The sequence below is a fragment of the Equus quagga genome, chromosome 16 (assembly GCF_021613505.1).
Source record: "Equus quagga isolate Etosha38 chromosome 16, UCLA_HA_Equagga_1.0, whole genome shotgun sequence".
NCBI lineage: Eukaryota > Metazoa > Chordata > Mammalia > Perissodactyla > Equidae > Equus > Equus quagga.
The window spans coordinates 58469958-58493276 of record NC_060282.1 but is presented as its reverse complement, the minus strand read 5'-3'; the positions used below and the strand labels follow the sequence as shown (position 1 = coordinate 58493276).

At 41.6% G+C, this 23319-nt stretch overlaps 1 protein-coding gene across 1 annotated transcript in view; it reads left to right on the top strand.

Annotated features, from left to right (window-relative positions):
* Positions 1-4434: 4434 nt before the first annotated feature.
* The window catches only part of TOX (thymocyte selection associated high mobility group box), a 291354-nt gene continuing 272469 nt past the window's right edge, over positions 4435-23319 (top strand). Inside the window, exon 1 of the mRNA XM_046642275.1 lies at positions 4435-4794. Within this exon, the coding sequence (XP_046498231.1) occupies positions 4693-4794 (102 nt within the window). The 5' untranslated portion in view covers positions 4435-4692. The remainder of the gene's footprint in view (positions 4795-23319) is intronic.

The window sequence follows — 23319 nt, the reverse complement described above, 5'->3', positions numbered from 1 at the left end:
CAGGTCTAGGACCTAGTAGGCATTTTATACATTGTAGTTATTGATATTATTCCATCAATATTAGTAAGGAGATGTTTTGTTCATAGTCACATATTTTCTGGTAATAAGAGTATATAATGTTCCTGGTTCAGATGACCAAATTGTAATTTAAACTTACACAACAATTCATTCATGTTTAGTCAGAGTAACTGGTGAATCCATCTAAAAGGGCAGTGCAGGTGATGGGGTCCTGCGAGCGGTGAGCTTCCGTGTCCCCTTGTGAGATCCACTACAAAATAGCAATCCAGCCAGTAAAGTTTATTGAGGAAAATTTCGTGCTTTTAATATTCCCTTTGTGCCCATCTTATCTTTACTTCTAGATCAGTGGTTCTTAACCTTTCCTGAAATTTAAAACCTCTGGAGAGGTTTTGACAATTGCTACATCCAGATCCTACTCTAAATGAATGGGATCAGAATGTACGGGGGCGGGGTCCAGGCATGAGTCTTTCTCCAAGCTTCGAAGGTGACTCCACTGACCAGACAAGGTTGGAAATACTGCTCTAGAAGACTATAAACACATCTAACTCAGAATCTGTTGCAAGTAATTTGTTTTTATACATCAGTTTATACGCAATGCATATAATAGTGCTTTGTCCTGCTCATAGGCCTTTGTTGAATAATGTACAAAGGAAGGAATGAATGCACCGCGATAACTGGCGACACTTATCCATGATATGGAGTTGAATGTCCCAGCAATTGAAAAGTAGTACAATGCCTCTCTACTATTTTATTTTCTAAATTAATAAGATTTACTCAGAGGTTAGCTATTCAACTTTCCCCTAGTTTTTCTTGGTAGAAGTACACCCATTCAGTATATGACAGGCCTTGGGTGGAGCATTTTCGAGTATTTTTTCAGATCCCACTGAGATGATCTTCATGGTTTACTCTATGTATGAGTGGAGTTGAGAGCTTTTTGTTTTTATCAACAGCTCACATTTCCACCTAAGTTGGGAAAAACCCAGTCCTCCTCCTGTGTTTCTCTTCTCTTCTCACACTATTACCACACTCACAACACTTCTGACACCAGATGTGTGGTGGTTTTTCCCACACCAAGCAATTCTGTGACACCAGCTGGGTGCCCTACAATTTAATGCAATTCTGACCCTACCTACCTGGAGATGGTATCAGATCCCAGAGGTTAAGGGCTCAGGGGCACAAGACCGTCCCCAAACCCCCATTTCAGATGCCAATCACAAGTCCAGGTTGTTAGCTGTGCTTCTGACCCATTATCTATAAATCAGAGGTTACACAACCCCTTTCTTAGGTTCAACTAATTTGCCAGAGCAGCTCACAGAACTCAAGAAAACTGTTTCCTTACTATTTACCAGATTATTATAAAAAGATACGATAAAGGATACAGATGAACATCCAGATGGAAGAGATGTGTAGGGCAAGGTATGCGGGAAGGGGCAGGGAGCTTCCATGCCCTGTCAGGGCTCACGGCTCAGCCAGCACCTCCATGTGTTCGGAAGCTCTCCAAACCCTGTGCTTTTGGGATTTTTATGGAGACCGCATCACGTAGGCATGATGGATCATTAACTCCATTTTCATTCCCACCCGCTGTTGACCTTCATGGTCTACTCTCCATGTATGAATGATTATAGAGTTAAGAGCGTTTCTTCTTTTTTTGTTTTTAAATAGACAAGTTTTTTTTTTATTTTAAAGATTAGCCATTGAGCTAACAACTGTTGCCAATCTTCTTTTTTCCTTAAAGATTGGCACCTGAGCTAACAACTGTTCCCGATCTTTTTTCTTTCTTTTTTTTTTTCTTCTGCTTTTTCTCCCCGAATCCCCCCAGTACATAGTTGTATATTTTAGTTGTGGGTCCTTCTAGTTGTGACACGTGGGATGCCACCTCAACGTGGCCTGATGAGTGGTGCCATGTCCGTGCCCAGGATCCGAACCAGCGAAACCCCGGGCCGCCGTAGTGGAGCATTTGAACTTAACCACTGGGCCACAGGGCCGGCCCCAAGAGCGTTTCTTCTTAACAGCTCACATTCCCCCATCACACCACACCATACACAAACGTATCACTTCGACTCTACACACAGCTCATGGAAGAAACCAGGCCCTTGATTAAGTAGAGGGACACACAGATACCATGCTTTTGGGTTCTTCCTCAAGACAGAGGAAAGTGGTAGGTAGGTGGAGCAAAGTGGAGACATCATTATCTTCCCTCAGGTGTCAAGATGTTGATAACAATATTGTTCCCGCCCTAAACCATTTCATGTTCCTGATGTTTACAGGGCCATCACATAGAAATCAATTATGGACTCTAATAAAGGTATTACAAATTGAATTTTGAACTATGTAATATGTTGTAATAAATGCTGGATTGACGACAGAAATTTAAGTTTAGGAATGTTTAACCCTAAAAGGGTTATTTTTTTTTTAAATTGTGGAAGAAAATACATATAGGCACATTTTAGCATCCAGAATTTAATTTTGAACTCTGATGTTACAAACCACAAAACTTCATTTAAATTTTATTATAAAGAACTTTATTATGAGAAAGAACATATTTTCTATTTCTTACTCTTATTTTGTGGCTTGACGGACCTATGACTATGGAGGCTTTTCTGAATCCAGTGGAGAGGAATTCTTTTTTCTCACTGCTCCCTCTCCCTACACCAATCTCCACCATGTCAAATCTTGGGGTAGGGAGGAAGCTGGATTTTTGCTACTTAGAAAAATGATGAAAGGAAGAAAGAAAACAGCAGCTTAAGAGAAAAAGGATGTAAGGAGTACAAAGCAATCTTAACGAAATGTTCCTAAAGGAGCCATGTACGGACACCCAATGATGTCAATTTTATCCTTTCTTATATTGTCTTCTTAGATCTTTTCCCCAATCTCTCTGCTTGTATGGGACTTGTGCTCTCAACCGCAGAGGAGGCAACATAGCTGTGGGAAAGTTGCATAGAGCAGTCGACAATCAACCTGCACTAGAAGGTTGTGTGGAGTGGCAAAATGTTATTAGTATCCTCCTTGGCCCCAGAAACAAGTGGAACAGATGAAGTACTTCCAGCCTCCTTTGCAGGGTCTTGGGCCCTAGCGTGAGGGGCTGCTCCTTCCCAGGATGGTAAATATCACCCACTCCCGCTCGGTCTTCCCTCCAAAGACAGAGGCCCTGGGGATAAATCTGTTGGACAGTGGGCAGGATACACTAAACTTTCCCAACCACCGGGAGGCAAGAAGTTGCAAATTTCCGGGGTTGAGAGGTAAAGTGGGAAGACATGACTGGAGGTCTCCTGACCCCACTTACCGAACAGAGAAATGGGGAGGCTCGTTCCAGGTCTTCCGTGGACCGCCAAGAGCATACTGGGCTTCCAACTATAAAAAAACTAGAGTCCCATAAGGGGAAACTAGCAAGGTCACGTGTTTGCCCGATTGTGTGTGATGAAAATTGTTTTCTTATTTACCGTTTGAATTACCCCAGGGGTCTTTTGCGAGTCCTTAAGGCAGCCCTGGCCTTCGCAAACCCTTCAGTGGGCACGGATCACGGGCACATGAGGACTGGAAACAGGAGCCAGCAACAGGAGGGAAGCGACTCTTAGGACCCATTCACATGCTGCAGTCCGCTCCCGGCCCTGGGACAGTAGCCCACTCAGAGTACACGGAGGGTTCGCGCTCCCTGCTGGTTCCCAGCCCCCAGGAGCCGCGCTGCGTGCAACAGTCACCTGCAGCAGGGGTTGGGAATAGGGGTGGCAGGACAGGCGCCGAGGGAGCCGTGGTGGATACAGACAGGGGTGGGGAGCGCCGCGAAGGGGGTGGCAGGAGCGGGGTGGGGCTGGGGCGGGCCCGGGGGCGGGGCTGCGGGGCGGGGTGCGCCACAGCGCCCCCTGGCCGCGCGCTCCCCGCCGTGCCCCGCAGCGGCCGGTGGTTCAGGCTCGCCAGCCCCTTTGTGTGCGACGCGCTGGCCCGGAGGAGTGCGGCTCCGGCACAGCTGAGGCTCCCCGGGGTCCCGCCGCCTCGGCCCGGGCCCCGCCGCCTCGGCCCGGGCCCGGACGCGCTTTCCTTCTCCTTCTCCGCTCCTCCCTCCTCCCGCCCCCGGCCCCGAGCCGCAGCCATTGGGCTGCGAGCAGCCCGCGTCCTGCCGCGCACCCTACCCCGCCCGGCCCGGCCCGGGACGCTCACCCCCTACTCTCGCCCTGTCCCCTTCTTCATTCCTCCCCCCATCCCAGGCCTCCAAGGTGGAGAAAATAAACTAAAAGCAGAGCAACTCAGATACTCCAATAAAACGCCCAGGACCTAGAGCCCGAGCGCGAGCGCGTGTGCCGGGCGGCGAGGGGCGCGGGAGGCGGGGATGGGGGGGCGGGCGGGGGGACAATGAGCGCATGAAGTTACCTGCCCGGCGGCAGCGGCGGCGGTGGCGGCGGGGCCGGGAGGCGGCGGCGGAGCAGGCTGCGCGCTCGGCGCCGACGGGTGCGCGCCGCGGCTTGGGGGAGAGTTGAGCGCTTTTCCCCCCTCTTTTTTTTTTTTTTTCTTTTTTTTTTCTCGTCTTCTTCTTAAACAAACCACAAACGGATGTGAGGGAAGGAAGGTGTTTCTTTTACTCCTGAGTCCAGACACCTCTCTCTGTTCCGTGTAAGCTTGTTTTGCCGAGCACTTTTTTAAAAAAGGAAAAGAAAAGGAGTTGCTTGATGTGAGAGTGAAATGGACGTAAGATTTTATCCACCTCCAGCCCAGCCCGCCGCTGCGCCCGACGCTCCCTGTCTGGGACCTTCTCCCTGCCTGGACCCCTACTATTGCAACAAGGTGAACGCTCTGCTTTTGTTTCCACCGTGTTCTCGCTGCTTGATCCTGGGAGGGGGGCGGCGGCGGCCGGGCCAGCTCGGCGGCCGGGGCCGGTCGGCGGAGGCCGGTCCCGGGCGCGCTCGGCTCGCAGCCCGCTAAGCCCTGCGTGCGCTTCGGTAGTAAATATTGTGCAGCAGCTCCGGGGGTTTGCCAAACACCGCGGTTGTGCGGAAAGTGACACGATTTGCTCGGATTCTTTCCTTCCTGCTGTTCGCGACTAAGGAGCCCTGCCTAGGTTTGCCGGGGGGCGTTTAAAAAAAATTAAGAGAAAACCAGGGAATACTTTGGGGGTGTGTCTGGGGTCCGGGAACGGAGGCAGAGAGTAAGAGAATTCAGTTGATTTTCCAGTTTCCCCTTCTCCCTCCCTCCTTCTCGCGGGCAGAGGGGGCTCGTGGCACCGCTTCCCTGCCCGGATTAGTTGCCAGGGGAGCAGTCGGGAGTCGGGGTGCAGGGACCCGGGAGACGCCTCCGCCCCCCACCAGGAAAATTACTCCACAACTCTTTTGTTTGCCCAAACGCGTTCGGGCGCCCGGGCCCGGTGTTCGGACGCCGGTCTGCCGGCCAGGGTGTAGCGGGGCGGCCGGGGCTGGGGGACAGCTCCCGCTTGGGGGGTGCGCGCGGAAATCACAAGTTTGTTAGGAGCTGGGCGAGCGCGCCGCAGTCACGTCCAAAGCTCCCGCACGCGGCCGGGGGCTGGAGCAGGGTCCCAGGCTGGGCTGTACCCACAGTCGGGTGACCCCCGGTGCCAAGGCCGCGGGGAACTGGGGCGAGGCTGACCATGCCGGTGGCCCTCGGTGTGGGCGCCGGCCGGGGCTCCGGAGCTCCTCTCCTGCCAAGGCTACAACTGTCGGGGTGCGCAGGGAGGGGGTTACTGGCGGGGATTCTCGAACTCTCAGCCTAGAGAGGGAGGACGCGCGGGGACCGGCATCGGAGAGCAGCCGCAGGGCCACGGCCGTCCCCACCTCGGGCTTATTGGACGCGTCTAAGCAGTCCCCCCTGGTCAACGTCGGCAGGGAGAATTGAGTTCTCTGAAACGCAGGGCGAGCCGTTTAGACGCCTACCTCCTGCTTCGTGGTCAACCTGCCTGATTCTCACTACCCACTGCAAGCAATTCCGTGTTGGCCCCTTGGTGAATTCCACTGGATAAATCGTTGGAACTCCTAACATTTGCCCGGTGGCGAGTCATCATCAAACAGCTTTTTTACGTGATACAGAGGTATTTAGCGCGCTGCATCCTCAGCCCGGGGCTCCCCACCACGCAACCGACTCGAAGCACCGAGTCTTGGTCAGTCGGGACACACTCACACACACACATACACAAACACACACACAGCTATGAGTTAAGTGAACCACAGATATAACCCTGTGGAGAAGATCCTGGGTGCTGTGTACAGTGTAAGACCCAGTAAAAGGGATGTGCTGTGTGCCGATGATGTTGAGGCAAGTTTGAAATGAGGGAAATCTAGGCTTGTACAAGGCAGAATGGCTTTTCATTGTACAGGGAGCCCTTTGCTAGGGGCAAGTTGGCAGGCACGGGTAACTTTGACGAGGGAAGTTTGTGTGATGAAGTTTCATTATTTGTTGGTAACATAGTTCTTTTATTTTAAAATCTGTTTTGCCTTTATAAGCAGCTATTTTGTGTTGGTCACATTTTATTTTGCTTTTAACACTATTACTAATACTAATAAAAATGATGATAAAGTCGCAGTCCTGTCTTGGATAGTAAAGACATATTCCACAGTAGTAACTGGAACCAAAAGGTCAGAACCATTTTGACGGTGAAACTGGACAAATCTTATTAAATTTATCAGTGATTTTCGGCTCCAAAAAGAAGGTAATGACTTGGATACACATTTCACTCGTCATTCTTGTGGTAGGAGGGTCAGATTTAATTTAAAAGTTAAATGCTTTGGAAAATCAAAAATTACTTCAATATATTAAATCATTTTCCAATTAAGTGCTTTAAATAATTTTAGTGGGTTGTGCTGTGAATTGAATAAATTAATTTAGAAAGTCTTCAGAATTTCTTTACTAGCTCATTGAAGTTCCTTTTAAGTCACCCGGTGTATGAGGACAAACTGTTCTTTTTAAATGCAAATTAGCCACCCTTTCTATAGACTAGTTGCAAGTCTTCTGTTTAAGTTATCCAGGGAATAATGGATTTTTAAAGATGCAAAGTCATAAGATATACTTCTAATAGTAGGAAAAGACTTCATGGAAATGTTTCTCCCAGGATGCCTTCTCCTGCTCTTCTCTGTGTAGCAGTCTATCAAATATATTTGTCACTAATCCCTGCTTATATTAAATGTACTGAGTAGGTTTGCTAGGCCTCAGACAGCCTAGGCACTGTTTTTTTCCACTCCATCGCGATTAGCTTTGATACACAATTTCTGTCCAGCTCCACAGTTTTACTTGCTTAGAATGTAATCAACTAGCGTCCATTTTTGCAGGGCCTCAAGTGGATTTGCAGGGGTATGGAAGATGGGCAGAAGTTTCAAAGAGGTGAAATAACAAATCTGTGTCTACATTTAGTAAAAACAAGTTGGATCTGACTTCCCCAGAAGAGGCAGGACTGCAAAGTAAACCTTGTCTCTTTCAGAGGGGTAATGAATATGTAGTTTATTATAAGAAACAGTGACTTTGTCAGGTTATTTGTTTTTAATAGGATGATAAGATCATAAATTACTAATTATCTTTATTTTAAATCTGTCAACACTTTCCTAAAGTTGGTGTGCTACATCCTAGCAGAACCAGTATCTTTCTGTGCTTCAGGATCAGGCAGTTGTAACTAGAGTTTCCCCTTTGACGTTTTTTCAATGTCAGAAGAGACCCTAATTGAGAAAATGAACACATTCTTCCTGAAGCTTTTCTAAACTAAAATGTGGTTGTTTTACTCTGCTGACATTTTCCAGCGCTGCTGCTCTATAGATTGCCAAAACACTTCTTACATTTTTCAGTTAATAAACTCTATAGGAAGAATTTTTTGGAAACAGTCTAATCTAGTGTTGCTTTCTTCTAAGAGCGCATTACCTTATGAACACATCACTGTGCAAACTGCCCTCCATTTTCACGTAGCCCATTGCAGGAGAAAAGTGAGAACAATGCAAATGATGTTGGTTATGGCAACTGCGTGAGGCATCTCTTATTCAAACAGCCAGAATGGATGGCATGTTGCTGTATATAGGTCAGCCTTTCACATAGCACCATAGCTCATAGACTGGACAGAAACATGTAGGCTCGAAGTAACAGTGTTCACCACTTGCAACTTAAAGCACGGCTATATTTCAGACATTGAGAGATGGGGACCATAATCGAGTTTCATCTAATTAAGACTTTTAAGTAACATTGCATCCCTTCAGTGAACTGAATATTACCCAAAGAAATTAGATTGCAGGAGCTCACAATTGGAGTTCAGTAGTAAAATAGAGTCCTATTTTTTGTTTTAGTTGAAGATGTCAGCATCAGTTTAAATATATACCTACAGAGTAATAACAGTTCCTTTCAGTTTCTTAGTGCAGTGTCATTTCTAAAGATTGTTTTCACTGATTTTATGCTAAATTGGGACAAAGAAGTGGCACTTTTTCATTTTTACAATGATGTGATGTGTTCAGTTATTGCTCAGTATCTGCTCACATAAGGAGTAGTAATACAATTATGTTATGACATGGCTAATGACAGGGATGCTGACCTCTGCCAGCAGTGGGAGAGGAAATAATGATCTTTACTGTTCTCAGTGGCTGCTTTTGTGGAATCAAGCCCTGAATCTTTTCTCTGGTTGATTTAGACACAGGAAAGTCCAGAACACGAACCCATGCTTAATACCAACTATATACAGAGGAAAGAATTATGGTTGTTTGGAGTATTGTGCTTTTGTCATTGAGATAAGGAAGGACAGCGTATAATCTCTTCATATAAACATAGGAGGAGGGACCTATTTGAGATGAACTCTGTGTTAAAATGTCAGCGCTAACATTGGACGTCTGATAACTTTTGAGAGAAACAAGATTCATTATTGTCTCTGCAAAATCACCTTTGAGCTTATTTTCCTATTTAGAGTATTATGTATTGTGCTTTAGTGTGGCAAAACTCATCACATCTAAAATAAAGGATTTGCAAGCACACTAAGGTGGAGTCATTATTCCTACTTTAATTAATAAGTGTAAGAAAAAGGACGAGGATGGGAGAAGGAGGAGGAAGGGAGGGTTATAAGCCATTTAGAGCATCATGCTTGATTAGTTCTCTATCCACCTCCTTAACTTCTAGGATTTGGGGAAATTCATAGTTGATAATTTGGGGCCTCGTTAGTGTAATTAAAACTGCCCTGGGAGTTTTATTGGCTGACATCTTTCCTAAGTTTTGAGGTCTTTAAATATGTTTTAAATAAATTTGTAGGTAAGAAAGAGCATAACCTAAGCAATCATGTGGTTTTGGCCACTAAATCAGATATCATACAAAACCCTCAAATATAGCTATCTTGACTTTGTGGGATATTTCAGTGTCACAAATTCCAATTTTAAACGTCTATGCAAAAATTATAGTTGTGAACTTTGGAGAGATTTAATGTTATTTTTAACATAACTTACATAGTTTAGTATTCTCACAGTTTATCATATATTTTTAAAGTTACTGAATGATGATATTAAGGAGCATTTTGATGTTTTGCTTTGTTAGAAAAACTAAACTGAAATTTACATATTATCTAATTGACTGCTTATTGTAGGTTTTTTTCTTTAGGGATGTGATTGCAAGCGGCTTATGGCTAGAGGATAGAAGTAAAGCCCTTGAACCTGGAGGAAGGAGGGAAAGTTCCAAGTTTAACAATGGCTTCCTTGGTACCCAAACTGGGTCTTAAGTATTGGTTTTAGTGTGTAGGACTGTTCCTCTTGGTCGTACTTTTTTTGATGGGCTCAGTTCAAGAGAGGAATAGCTTAGAGAATTGGGGGGGAAAGTCTTACTTAGCTATGAAGGATGATTTACTTTAGTACTTTCTGACCTTTTGCTAGGATACTAGAGAGTTGACAAGACCCTGGGGATATTTCTCAGTTGCTGGTGACCACTCCCATCCTGACTGAAGGGTGCCCTCAGCGCAAGTCGTGTGTGTGCCTGGTGCCTCTTCCCTCCTCTTCACCCACTTCCCAAACACCCCCAATCCTGGAGCAGCCTTCACCCTGGCTTTGCTCCTCTTCCATCTTAATCTGAACCTACTTTCTAATCAGCACTCTCCTCCCACTCCTCAGGTCCTTGACTCACCGTTGTGCTTATCTTGGGTCCCATGCTCCCTTTGCTGGTCACCGTCGTTGTTATCATAGTCATGTCAACATATCCATTCTTCTCCAGTACCTGACTTTATTTGCTGGTTACAGAAAATAGAATCTGCCAGTCCTCAAGCCCATATCCACTTTTTAAATCCTAAAGTAGGCTGTTCTTTTCTCCATTCTCCCATCTGAATGAATGGCATCAGGTCACACTGTAATAAACTAAGAAAACATAGATAGGGTGCTGAGAAGAAAAATAGCTATGGCCGATATATCTAAGCAATCACGGTTTCTACCTCAGCCCCCCACATTTTGTGCACAGTGTATTTAGAGCTGGGAAACAGCTCCTTGAACATCCCTTATCAGTGAGAAATCTTTATTTAGACTCTGAAGTAGAATGAAAGTGGAACTGTGATCTCCTGATCTTTAGTTGGCATACAGTAAGGTAGGTGAGTTCTGCTTACAGGAAGTAAGGGGTTAGCATACTTATGAGTTATCAGAATATGCTTAGATTACTAAACTGGGAATAGCTAGACACGCAGAACTCATTTAACTAGTCATCCTACATTTCAGCTATCTGAATGTGAATCCCAAGGTGTCCAGGAAGTCGTAAGGTAGAATATTTATTTTATATCTCAATAGAAATGAAATGTAATTAGCATGATTTGATTAAATGCTGTAAACAATTACATTTAAAAAATTTTATCGGAGCCAGCCTGGTGGCGCAGCGGTTAAGCGCGCACGTTCTGCTTTGGTGGCCCAGGGTTCGCTGGTTCAGATCCCGGGTGTGGACCCATGCACTGCTTAGCAAGCCATGCTGTGGCGGGCGTCCCACATATAAAGTGGAGGAAGATGGGCACGGATGTTAGCTCAGGGCCAGTCTTCCTCAGCAGAAGGAGGAGGATCGGCAGCAGATGTTGGCTCAGGGCTAATCTTCCTCAAAAAAAAAAAGTGGAAAAAAAGTTTTATCAATTGTTTAAGATAAAATTTATATTGTATGCAACCAAATCCAAGATTCTAAAATGCATACCTTTAGAAGAAAATCAAATCGTCGTAAACCGTAGTAAATAAATACTGTGGCCCCAAGAACCCTAACTATAGTGTTTGCCTGCAAGACGCTTCTGTGTGAAGCGTCTAAATACTTGAATGCTGCCTTGTTTGTTTAAATTGAATTGAAAACAAAATTTAAAGAGGGGAATGTTTGCTTTTACCTATTTTAAGGATACTTTCTTTCCTTTCATTTACTTCCACTTTGGTGTTATCGATATATTTTCAATTGATCTTCTTTGAAGATACACTTTTCAGAGCCAGATGGCCTGTGATCTCCACTGGTTGATAGGACCAGCAGTAGATAGTGACTTGTGTTAAATGGACTGTCCACCAGGAAGCTGCAGCTTACATCTGCCCTAATGAATTTGAGAATTTTTTGTTTAAGCTGTGCATGCCAAGTTTTGTCCTGAAGAGCAATTTCTCATTAAAAACAGTTGAGTTACAAACTGCTTAGAAATGTGGTTTGTAATGGAAGTGCCAACAGACTGTTAATTATAGCAGCTCTTCCATAATACTTTGAGACATGGAATTCACATTAACCTGAATGAGCTTCTCTTGGTGATAACATGTTTCGCCCTATAGCATTCATTTTGAAAGTGGGAACATTACATTGCTCTGTGCTTGGATGGTGATGGTGCTGCGGAAAAGACCAGAGGGAGGATGATGCCCGGAAGAACCCCCTGTTCTTTCATGACAGGAGGGACTCATCTATGGCAAGTTTGCCTTACTTGGTTAAAAATTTTAAAGTTACCTTTTAAAAGCTATCTTCAGATTTCCATTTTAATCATTAAAAATCATCGTTGATCTATATTTGTAATACCAAAGGTCATGAAACCAGTGTCACAATTAATGCTTTTCTGTTTGTCCATTTTTCACTTTGGAGTTTTACATAGTTCTGCTTTAGCCAAGTATTTACTATTTTTCATCCCTGAGTTATGTGCTTTTATGAAACTGTCTTGAAAGGACTCCTAATTAAACAAAGGCCATGGTGGGTTGATAAGAAGCTTTGCTAATGGCCAAGAAAATATAAAATATTTTGAGTTACTACATGGACTTACAAGTTACATGTATCTGATCCACAATAGTGACAGTGTCAGCTTCTGCATAAAATGCCTTTTAGTTAAAGTCTTTGAGCCCCTTTCTGGGGCTCTGACCTAGTCAGAAAAATTGGTGTGTGTGTGTTTGGGTGGGTGTGTATTTTTATGTTTTTCATGGATATATTTCTGGCCATAAATGCTTGAAAATTCATCCTAAGTGGCAGAATCCATCAATGTGTACAACAACAAAGGAAATCATACTGGCTAGTAGGAATGCCTCATTACCACTCCTTTTTAAGAAACTTAGCCATATTTCACAGGAGAAGATGCTTTTCATAGTGCTAAGGCTTTAATTTGGCATACTATAAAGTAATAAGAACTAAAGAACTAGGTGTTTCTGAGGAAAACCATTGGCCTTTCTGGAGAAAAAAACTGGTTTTTGTTGAAGATTTGTGATAAAAACTGGGGACCCTTAAACCGTGTTGACTTACCCCTCGGCAACATAAATATAACCATGAAAAGATATGATTCCCTCCTCCTTCCTTTCCCATTCTTTTTGGAAACCTGACTTCATTCTATGTCTGGAAAAAGTTCTGACCCTAAAACCATTAATCTACCTGTTTCCCAGTCTTCCATGTATCCACTAGAGAAAATATAATTTACATTTGTGTCAAGGAAGCTTTATGAGAATTAAGGAGTCAACAAGAGTAGATTAGTCTGAAATCCTATGGTGAAAGATGTTCAGAAATTCAAACAATGGTAGATCTTAGAAAAAATACTGTATTCTCATCCCATTTCTTCTATTTCCGCTACCCTAGTGGAATAAATGTGTTTTCCAAAATTGTAGACTAGTGATTCTTTCAGGAAAGGAGTGAAAGGGATAACCTTTCTAGAGGGTCAAAGGTGAATTTGGGAAAATGGGCTATGTGTAGGTACAGTCTGTAATCTCCCTCCCTCAGATATTGATAAGGCCCCCAGGGGACCTCTTTTTCCCTCTCCACATTGAGAGAGTCAATGCACCTAATGAGAGATGCTACTGACGGGAGCTGTGGCCTGTTTGCAGTGGAAGAAGATAAAATAAAAGTTGAGAATAACTGCGGCAGAGGCAAATGTCCTCTTGGAGTTTCCGACTTCAGGGAAGCACACTTTGCCCTCTGTACCTTCCTCTGATATATGGGTCAGAGATGGGAAATATAATGTGCAAGACTAATTAACGAATGGACCAGCGGGGTCTAAAGATAGTCCAATTACATTGAAAGCATATCTGTGTACCACCTGATTTTCTTAAGTCTTTTAACTCAATTAAATATTTAATTTAAGAAATGATGGGTAAAGTGTTATATGCATCGGCGTCTTCATACCGTTGTAGAAACCAGTTCTTCCTTTCTGTGCCAATATGCCTCAGCCTAAAATGCCAGTAACAATTGTATAAAGAGAAATGTTAATAATAAAGAGGCAGGATAACCTTTCAACAAAAAGTATCTTCTATCATTTGGCAGATGCAGTCATGAACATTAATCATAGAAACCTGCAGATAGTAGAAGCTTACTATCAAAGCTAATGATTTATTTTATGTTAATGACTTTCTGCCAGGGCATAAAAGACTGTTCCTAATGGACTCTCCGAACTGTGTTCAGTTACTAAGGCTAATGGGATAATCTTTTCTCTCCCAAAATTAAGCTTTTTGAAATAAATTATGCTGTTATTTTTCAAGGTAACTCTCAAAAATTTATTGCAAAACTAATCTTTTAAGAACTGCTTAAAGAAATAAAGAGGAAGAAAAATCCCAAAGCAGCTTTTCTAGTTCGTGAACAGTTCTACTTTAATTAGAGAGAGAAAGTTTGCATGTATGCTAATAGCCCTGAACTTGTAATGCCAAATAATTTCAAAGTCAGCCTTCAGTGACGTCGTCTGCCTTTTGAGATTCAGCTCCCGTGAGTATGGCCCACAATAGAACATGTTTTCATCCATTACCAGCCCATAATGAGCTGAACGATAGTAAAACATTGAGTTGTTCATTGGGAAGTTTTAAACATCATGTTTACAATTAGTTATAACCAACATTATATTTCAATAAGAGATAATTTGCCTACTAAAGTTCACATAATGTGCTAATCATGTCTAGTGGTTAATAAAGGCCTCCTACCTCACTCCCCTGATGGCTGTAAAAGGCTATTATATTCATGGCAGCAGTTCAGGTACAGCTGCTGCGTGTTAATAATGCACCATTGTCCCGCTAATCAACACACCAAAGGTCAGCACCCATAAGCACCTAAACCACCTATTCTCTTTCCAAAATATTTATTAACACCTTAAAAGCATATCTGTTCATTTTCCTTAGCCTCGAGTCACCTAATTCCACTCCACGCTACTTGTGTGATACAGTTTTGTAACCTAACCTAGGTCATACAGGAGATGAATATATATTCATGCTAATCTTCTCCCATAAACGTGTTTCCATTTCCACAGTGATTGACTGAATTAGTGGAGGGTTGTTTAGCCCCGAACCCCTTTTTAATTAAGTAGGTGTGTTTCAAAGCGAGAATGCTTTCAGATTTTACATGTTATTTAAGGAGACATTTGGAAGAAAAACAACTTTTCAATAACCAGAATCATTACAAGTAAACAGCGAATCTGGAAATGGGAAGGGATGTTTAAAATCTAAACAGACAGGAATCCAGGAATCCGTGTTAGTTTATGGACTTCATACAGTAGTGAAAGATTATTTGCTTAATTGTTCTTTTGGCATAGGAAAGCAATAATAGTAAAAGCTTCTTAAACCATATTTTCTGCACACAACATATTCACGTGGGATTTTCGTTTTGCTAGAAAATCGTGCAAATCAATAAGCCAGCACTTATCTGCATTAAAATTAGGTAGACAACAATTTATAGGCATAGTGATAGTGTAGTTCTCTTGATACCCTTGGTTAGTGTTTAAGATAATCCTTGCTTTTGTGTCCTCAGAGAGAAGCCCAAATGTTAACTGAACAAGATCTCATTTTCTCATCTTGTATTATTGTCTTCTGTTTTCTGTGACTCCTTTTGATAACCTTATGTGTCTGTCCGTGTCTTTTTCCTTCATAATTTGAGAACCTGAAATGTTTGAAAAGAAGAGAAAGAAATGAAACTCAACTGTGTTTCCATCATCAAGAGAAATGCAAAAGCCGAAGTAGTGGGAGGAGCTTCTGTTTGTGCAGCACATAATGTACAATGGTACATTTGTCATGCTTTAAATATATAATGCCTACAATAAAATATGTACAGGCGCAGTTGTGATCTATGAAGTCCCTGGCTCCACTGCCATTGTTTGTAGTCTCTCCGGTTGTCATATATTGTTCTTTGCACATCGTACCCTTACAGCAGAATTTGACACAATTTCTAGCTTTCAGCCCTGCACCATTTTCATTGCACAATATACATGAGTTTGACAGGGTGTGTTGAGGAAAACTCTGGCAAGCAATTGATATTTTGAAGTGGCAAGCGTTTCAGCAGCTGCCTGCTTGTGAAAAAGGAATGATAAGATATACTGTATTGTTAGTTTCAGGGAAAGCATTAAGGTTTAAGCTCTGTAAAAATGTACACATTATTCGTCAGTGGTGAAGCAAGTCCTTTATGTTTTTTAGAGCTTAGCTCGCTGCCTGATGTGAACTAGAGTGACATTGGTCAGTAAATGAATAGGAGTACTTTGAATTTGAACTGCTGCCAATTTTGCACCAACAAAGGAACTGACAAAAGAAAGATTTTATGTGAAATGCAAAGCACACGCAATGTTTTGGGGGCGGGGAAAGGGAAGAAATGAGAGAGAGAGAGAAAAACCCACACCAGAGAATATTCTTTATCTCATACTTGCAAGGGTATCAAACAGTTAAAACGCATCCATTTTTCATGGCTCATCAGCTACAACCTAAGCGGTCTTATCTAATGTTCTTTAAAAACCTGTTGTATACACATAGGCTTTTAGAATATGTTCATATGGAATTTAGAGTGTTTTTCTAACCATCACACTGTGCCCTGAAGGCCTGTTGGCAGAATATCAGAGTTGCCCACTGCTGGAGTCCCCAACTCTCTCTCTAGCTGGTAGTGGGAAATTGTAGTTTAATCAGTTATGGCACTTTGAGTGTGTAACGTTCATTAGCAAGGCAATTTGTCATGACTGCTAATGGTCAGGATGCATCTGCTCTCTCAGTTACAGAGCAGAGTAAGTAAGAAGACAAATATTTCAATATCTGATAGTATTAACTTGTTTCAAATTTGTAATCCAAGGTTAGTTGTTCAAAACAGACACAGCAGCAGATTAACAAGCATCCTATATTCAATTTTACTGGGCCCTGTTTTTATGGATTTATGGCTTTAAGGCACACTAATGTGCTATTATGAAGGGCACAGGCTTGATTAGATGTTCAACAGAAACTAAGTTATGAGCAGAGTACCTCCTGGGTTCATCTGGAAAGAATTTATGTGCATAATATTTTCTATGGAGCTCCATAAATTGAAAGGTTTGATGCATGCAATATTTCTGACATGCTAAATATTCTTCTTATGATTAAAAAAAAGTCACTCTCCCATTGGTTTATCAACTGGTCAGTCACTTTTCGAGTGAGATTAGAGTCCCGATCTGTTTTAAAAGTTTTGAAATTCTAGTGGAAAACTTAAAATTTCAGAATGAATTAGAAATATCACGTCCCCCACCCCACTCCCCCCACCCCGCGCCCCGGTAAACTGCTTTATAACATCATTGTTCATTGTCTAAACGGGAAAAGTTAGAAAGATTCCCCCAGTTAAAAAGCCTAGAATTTTTTATACATCTGATATTTTCTAGATATTACATCACAGAGCTTGCCATACAAAATCTTTTTGACACATTTTCCTTTTTAATGAAAAGCCCTAAAATTCAGAGCAGAGTGGTTTCTTAGAAACTGAACCCAATCTTGGTAAAAAATTCGTTCTTGCTAGTAACAAAAGCTGTTACTGTTTAAGTTCCTGTTGAGCGGTTACTTGGTACGCTTCGCTGAATGTTGTCAAAAAGGCTTTCCTCATGATTGACAAGCCGGTAGGAATGTGAATGGAGATTTTAATTGCGTATCATGTGTGCATATCAGAGTGAGTGAATTCATGACTCTGCTTAGCTCCATATCTCGGCAGGTCAGCCATGCCAAAAAATGCTCTTTTATGTGCAATTTTTCCAAAAAGAGAAAGGTGTGTGTGTCCTGAAGTCATTCGTTATTCCTCACTGAAGTGAAACACTTGTGTTCCCTCAGCCTTGGAGTTTGAAAGTGGAACAGAAATCCATTTTGAGATTTCTTTCTTTTACTCTTTGCGCTTACACTTGGATGATGTAAATTCTTTTCAGTTGCAAGTTGGGAAAAGCCTGCCAGAACATATTTTTCTTATGGCACTTGTTCTATGAAGTGTGTTTATCTTTCTTTCTTTCTTTTTTTTTTTTTTTTCCCTAAAGAGTACTTTGAAAAGAAAGAAAAAATGTAAGCCAGCGGAAAAATTTACCGAGGTCAATTGCTTTTCTGTAACTTGCAGTCTTTCAAAAGGGTCTGGAGGGTGGGTGGAGAAGAAAGGATATATTTCTGAGAGGTGGAAGGTTCATAAAATTGGATCTGAATTTGGGTTAAAAATAGTAAGAATATAGTGCTTATGGTAAAATGACATTAATAAATATATGAATGTTCATTTCTTAGAAAAATAACTCTTCAGCTGAAAACTTAAAGGTCAAAGATTCATTTCTGTTGTCACTTCTTGGCCAAGATGCAGTGGGGGTGTATACCATTCATTTTATGGAGATGTCTAAACCTAGCACACATGAGATTTTCAAAGTGGAGTAAAACTTCCTTTGTGAGGTACCTTTGACTATAATAATCCCGGACTGATCAAGAACTTAATGTAAAAGCAAAAGAATTCATAATGAATATGCTATATATAATTTTTCATTTGATGTGATGTGAAAATTTGGCACTTGGGTTGTAAATTTAGCACATAGCTACTTTTCTGTGTCATTTTGAATAGGTGAGAAAAAGATTAGCGCCAGGGTCATTTTAAATATAACCGCAGTAATAAGTAGGGTAATGTTCAAAAGATGGTGAGTTTATAGCCTTAGGATATCCCATGGGGACTCAACTTCCTTCGGGGCTCTAATATGTTACCTCAACACATTTTAGAAGGTACCAAATTGCAGGCTGGTGATTCAGGCCTTAATATGGTATTCCGTACAGGGTGAGTGCTGTATGAGGGCGTTACCGTACCTTTAAAATGCTAAAGGAGAAAAATCTATTTTATTTAAAAAATTTTGCTTTATGTACCGGGTGACATTTTTCTAATGTTATGGAAGACTATTTTGTGCTTTATACTGAGAGCTCAGGCAAGGAAAAATCTATTTACAAAATGAAAAAAAGTGCTCAGCTGAATGCATTTCACTTTTAAAGATGATATCCTGGTAATGAACTTTATCAAGCAGAGAACATCTCAGTAAAAGTATTAAAGTAGTTGCTATTTCGGTTGCCTCACTTAAGCCTGTGTCACTGGAAACGTTATACTTTCTTATTTTCACGTAGCTCTCATGCGGTCCCCATACAAATATTTGCAGAGGGATGAAATGAGAATAGTTCGGCCTAAGAAGTAGACTTTTTTATTTGAAATGCCCTTCTGAAGAAGCTTTTGGCTTTGTAATAAGGCACATTTAATTCATTTTTAGAAATTGAAAAGCATTTACTGAACACCAACTGTGTGCAAAGCCTCATGCTGATGTGAAGGGGAGGCAGGGGGAGCCTCTCTGTGGCTAATCAAGAGACGAGTACAAATAACTGTAACACAGCTGTGATGTAAGTGATGTGATATGAAGTCTGTAGTGGATGTGCTGGCTGGTACAGAGGAGGATTGATGAATTGAAGTTCTGGGGAATCCAGGTTGCTTCCTGGAGGAAATGGCATTTCAGTTGGCCTTAAAAATTGGGCGGTGGGGCTGGCCTGGTGGCATAGTGGTTAAGTTCGCGCACTTCACTTTGGCAGCCCAGGGTTCGCAGGTTCGGATCCTGGGTGCAGACCTACTCACTCAGCAAACCATGCTGTGGTGGCATCCCACATACAAAATAGAGGAAGACTGGCAACAGATGTTAGCTCAGGGCCAATCTTCCCCACCAAAACAAAACAAAAATTAGGCAGTGAGGATGAAGAAAGTTACTCCTATTTTTTGAATTATTTTTTAGACTTCTACCTCTTTTCAAAATGACTTGAGGCAACTTAAAAATGCAACAGGTACAATAAGGCTATTAGTATTAATGCAGAACTTTGTAGCTGGGAAATGGAAATACAGGAGTACCTCTTAGGCTTAGGTGTTATCACTATAATTAAACCTTAAATTTGGCTCTTGCTCTCTCACAGTCAGAGCAAAAATGGAAACACATTGAGTGACAGAATTCTGATTATCTGAGAGACAGATGAACACTAATTATTCATGAATAAAAAGTTTTCCTCTAGTAAAAGACTGCGGAAGACATAAAATGAGGAAATCGTGGAGGTGAGATATCCCGGGCTATCTGAGGATAATTTGATGTGGTGCCTGGGTTGAGACTGAGGTATCTGTAGTGAGAAATAGGGCATAGTGAAGGTGGAGGAGCTCATGGGAATGAGGACACAGAGAACCAGGAACAGCTTAGGAACGAGAAAATGGAAACGTCAGGCCTGTGTTTCAGGAAGGTGGTAACTTGACATAGAGAATGGGTTGGAAGAAGCTGGGGTGGAATTCAAATTGCTTATTGTAAGTGGGCTAATGTCAGCCTTAATAAGAATGTACCAGAGCCAGCCCTGATGGTCTAGTGGTTAAAATTCAGCACTCTCACCGCCTGGGTTCATTTCCCAGTCGCAGAACCACACCACCTGTCTGTCAGTTGCCATGCTGTGGTGGTGGCTCACTTAGGAGAACTGGAAGGACTTAACAACTAGGATATACAGCCATGTACTGGGGCTTTGGGGAGGGAAAAAAAAAAGAATGTACCAGAAAAGACTCCCTGGGGGAATGATATGATAAAGTGAATAATCGGGTATTGACCTGTTTTTGATGACTTTTCAGATTATAGATGAATAATAAGCTTTTAGAGGTTTTATACTTCAGCCAAAAGGTTGGTTTATATTGAAATCAAATTTCTTAAAGCAAACTAGAATGTTGTAGTCTACCTGCAAATTCTTTTTTTAATTGATAAGACTAATCATTAGCAATTAATCTTGATGTTTTCTGTGTCATCTTAGAGATATATACACATACTGACTTAAATTCCAAAGTTATTAGTAATCACTTTGCTGAAATTTCTTGTTCGGCAATAAATACACATACAATTATTAGTAAATTTGCAAAGTATATTAAAGTGTCCAAATATATTCAGAATGTCTATCAGCAGTTTTAAAGGTATCTCACTATCTTCAAGTATCCGCGTAGCAAAGTCCTCAGATTTTTCTGCGGAAGCGCCCTAATGGATTTATACCCCTAAGGGCTGGAGGAGGACGCTGGCAGTGCCTCTGCAGTTGGCATAGGTTTTAAAAGGCTGATGTCTCATCTTTAAGAAATATGTGGATTTTATATTATATTCCATAACGCATCCATGTCTGTTTTAATGTGAATATGGTACTTTAAATCACTGACAATTGAGTCAACACTAAGTTCCAGGAAGATAGTTCTACTCTCTTGACATATCACTTGGCTTCTAGGGGTGTGACTTTGAGAAGCATGAACTAACATAATGGTCTTTTGTCCTTATTGTTAAGAAAGAGATTGGAGGCCTTGCAAAAGTTTATTTTGTTAGGTCATCTCTCCCACGGAGAATGGAACATTTTGTTCACCCTGATTCTTTCCCAGACTTTCACTTATTCTCTATTTTTGATAAGAAAGCTTAACTAAGTACTAGATCTTAGCCTAAAATGGAATACTTTAGCTAAGGCTCAATAATTGCTGGTGCCATGGGCGTAGTGGCAGTATGCTTAAAGGGAGACAATGGTGATGCAAGAAGGAGTCAGATAGCCAATGTGTAGATGGAAGAAAAAAATCCCATAGTTGCAGGCAAAAATATTGATGCTTAGTGATGGGAGAAGGTAGTCGAGAGTGGTGTTATATCGTTAGGCATTAGTATATAACCTAAACTGCAAAGAATTTGGAAAATCCAAGAAAAGGAAAGGGTCATGAAGAAATCAAAGGAGTGTGGTGGTGGTTTGGAGGTGGAGTAGGGGCAGATACAGGACAGACTGAGACCTACAACATAACAAATGGCTGAAGCTTGGATTCCTATCTCCCTCCTTCCCTCTCTCCCTCCTTCTCTTCCTGCCTCCCTCCCTTCCTTCTACCACAGGCTCATGTAATTTATATGATGATTGACTTTATTTTCAAGATTCCTTTAAACTTATTTTCTTAGATTCCCTTTTACTGGTGCTCTCCTACCCGTATCCTCCCCTGCCTACAATGGGCTCTGTTCTGGGCAGCCATCCTTTCTCCATCATCATCAGGACATACGTCAGTGGACTGAACTGTCTTGGTAAAACAGTACTTCTGGTTATACGGGCCGGCAGGGGTAGATTTTAGATGTGTGTATGCAAGGTTGCCTAACAAATGCCAATCTACTTGATGTTCATAACACGCCATTAAATCAGAGTTTGTTTGCTTGTTTTTTCCTTTACTTCATTGAAGTCTTAACCTGGTTTTGAAATGAATTCTTTGTAAACAGTCAAGACATGTAAATAATGGATATTCTCTTTAATGACAAAAAGATGAGTTTTCTTCTAGAAGCTCCACTTAGGCTGATGAGCATTTTAGATTTTTCCTTTACCCAAATCAGGGAGCTTTTCCAATTCTTAACATCTTTTGAAGTTTCATCCGAACTGGCAGGCCAGGGGAAAGAACAACGTGTATGTCTGCAATTTAAATACATTTATTCACAAGGTCCCATAAAAATGGAACAAAAAGTGAATGAAAACGAGAAGCAAATTCCTTATCTTTGATCCCGTAGCCTGTGTCTCCGCGGGTTTGGGAGCCCATGCCACAGAGTTGTCATAGACCCAGCTTCCAGCGGCGTGACATTTGCAAATGTTGGTTAATTTATTCACTAAATATTTTCTGAGTGGTTACTATGCACCAGGAACTGTGCTAAATCGTAGGGATGGAGAAAGAAAAAAAAATTGTGCACTTCCAGAGCTTATAATCTTAGATGTGATATAAATAATTTTGTTAATAGAACGTGAGTAAACTCAGAATCAAATGAACAACTTTAATATTTGACCTAAATACTATTAATACTAGGCTTTGACTATCCCTCTGGTCATCATGCATTTTCCTTTTCCTTTTTTTAGTCTAGATGATGTGGCTGAGAGAGGAACCTGCGTTCCTTGCCCTTTCCCAAGTCTTGCTATGAGAGCGACTGATGGCCCATGGGATACGATGGCTTAGTAACTTAAGCCAGTAGTGATTGTTTATGAAGTAGCCAAAGGAATGAATTTTTTAAAATTGAAATTCTAATCTTGCAAATATTTAAGTCTTTGGAAATTTGAACTAGGCATCATTTAGAAATATAGAATGGGGTTTATGCTCAATCCTTCTTTAAAAATGCTTTTATGGGCAGAAAGCAGTTGCTTAACATTATTCAGTATTTTTATATTTGAAGTTATTCTTAAGTTAAGGAGATTTTTTTAAATGGCAAAATAATTAACATTCGTTTTGTTCAGGTACATGGTAAATCATAATGGATTTCCAAAGGTAAACACGACTGTGCATTTAAAAATTATTTTTCTGACAAATACTGCATATTCTGGGAGACAGTCTTTGCAGAATTGCTTACAAAATAATTCAGTGAATCTCATATTTTCTTACCATCTCATTCCTTACCCTAATATGGTATGGAACCAGACTGCAATTACCCTGCACAATTACTTTATTATATGGGTTGAAATATACTCCTGAAGCTCTTATTACCTCTTCCATACACCATTTGCACAGACCTGCTGATGGCTGTCAGCGGTGCTTCCTCGGGACAATCAGCCATTCTTAGCGGGTTGTGTTTAAATTCAGAACACCACAAATAGAAAGCTCCTCTCTCTCCTTGCTGATGAATTTTTAATGTTCAAGCATTTATAATAATTCAAAGGACTTCATTATAACAGC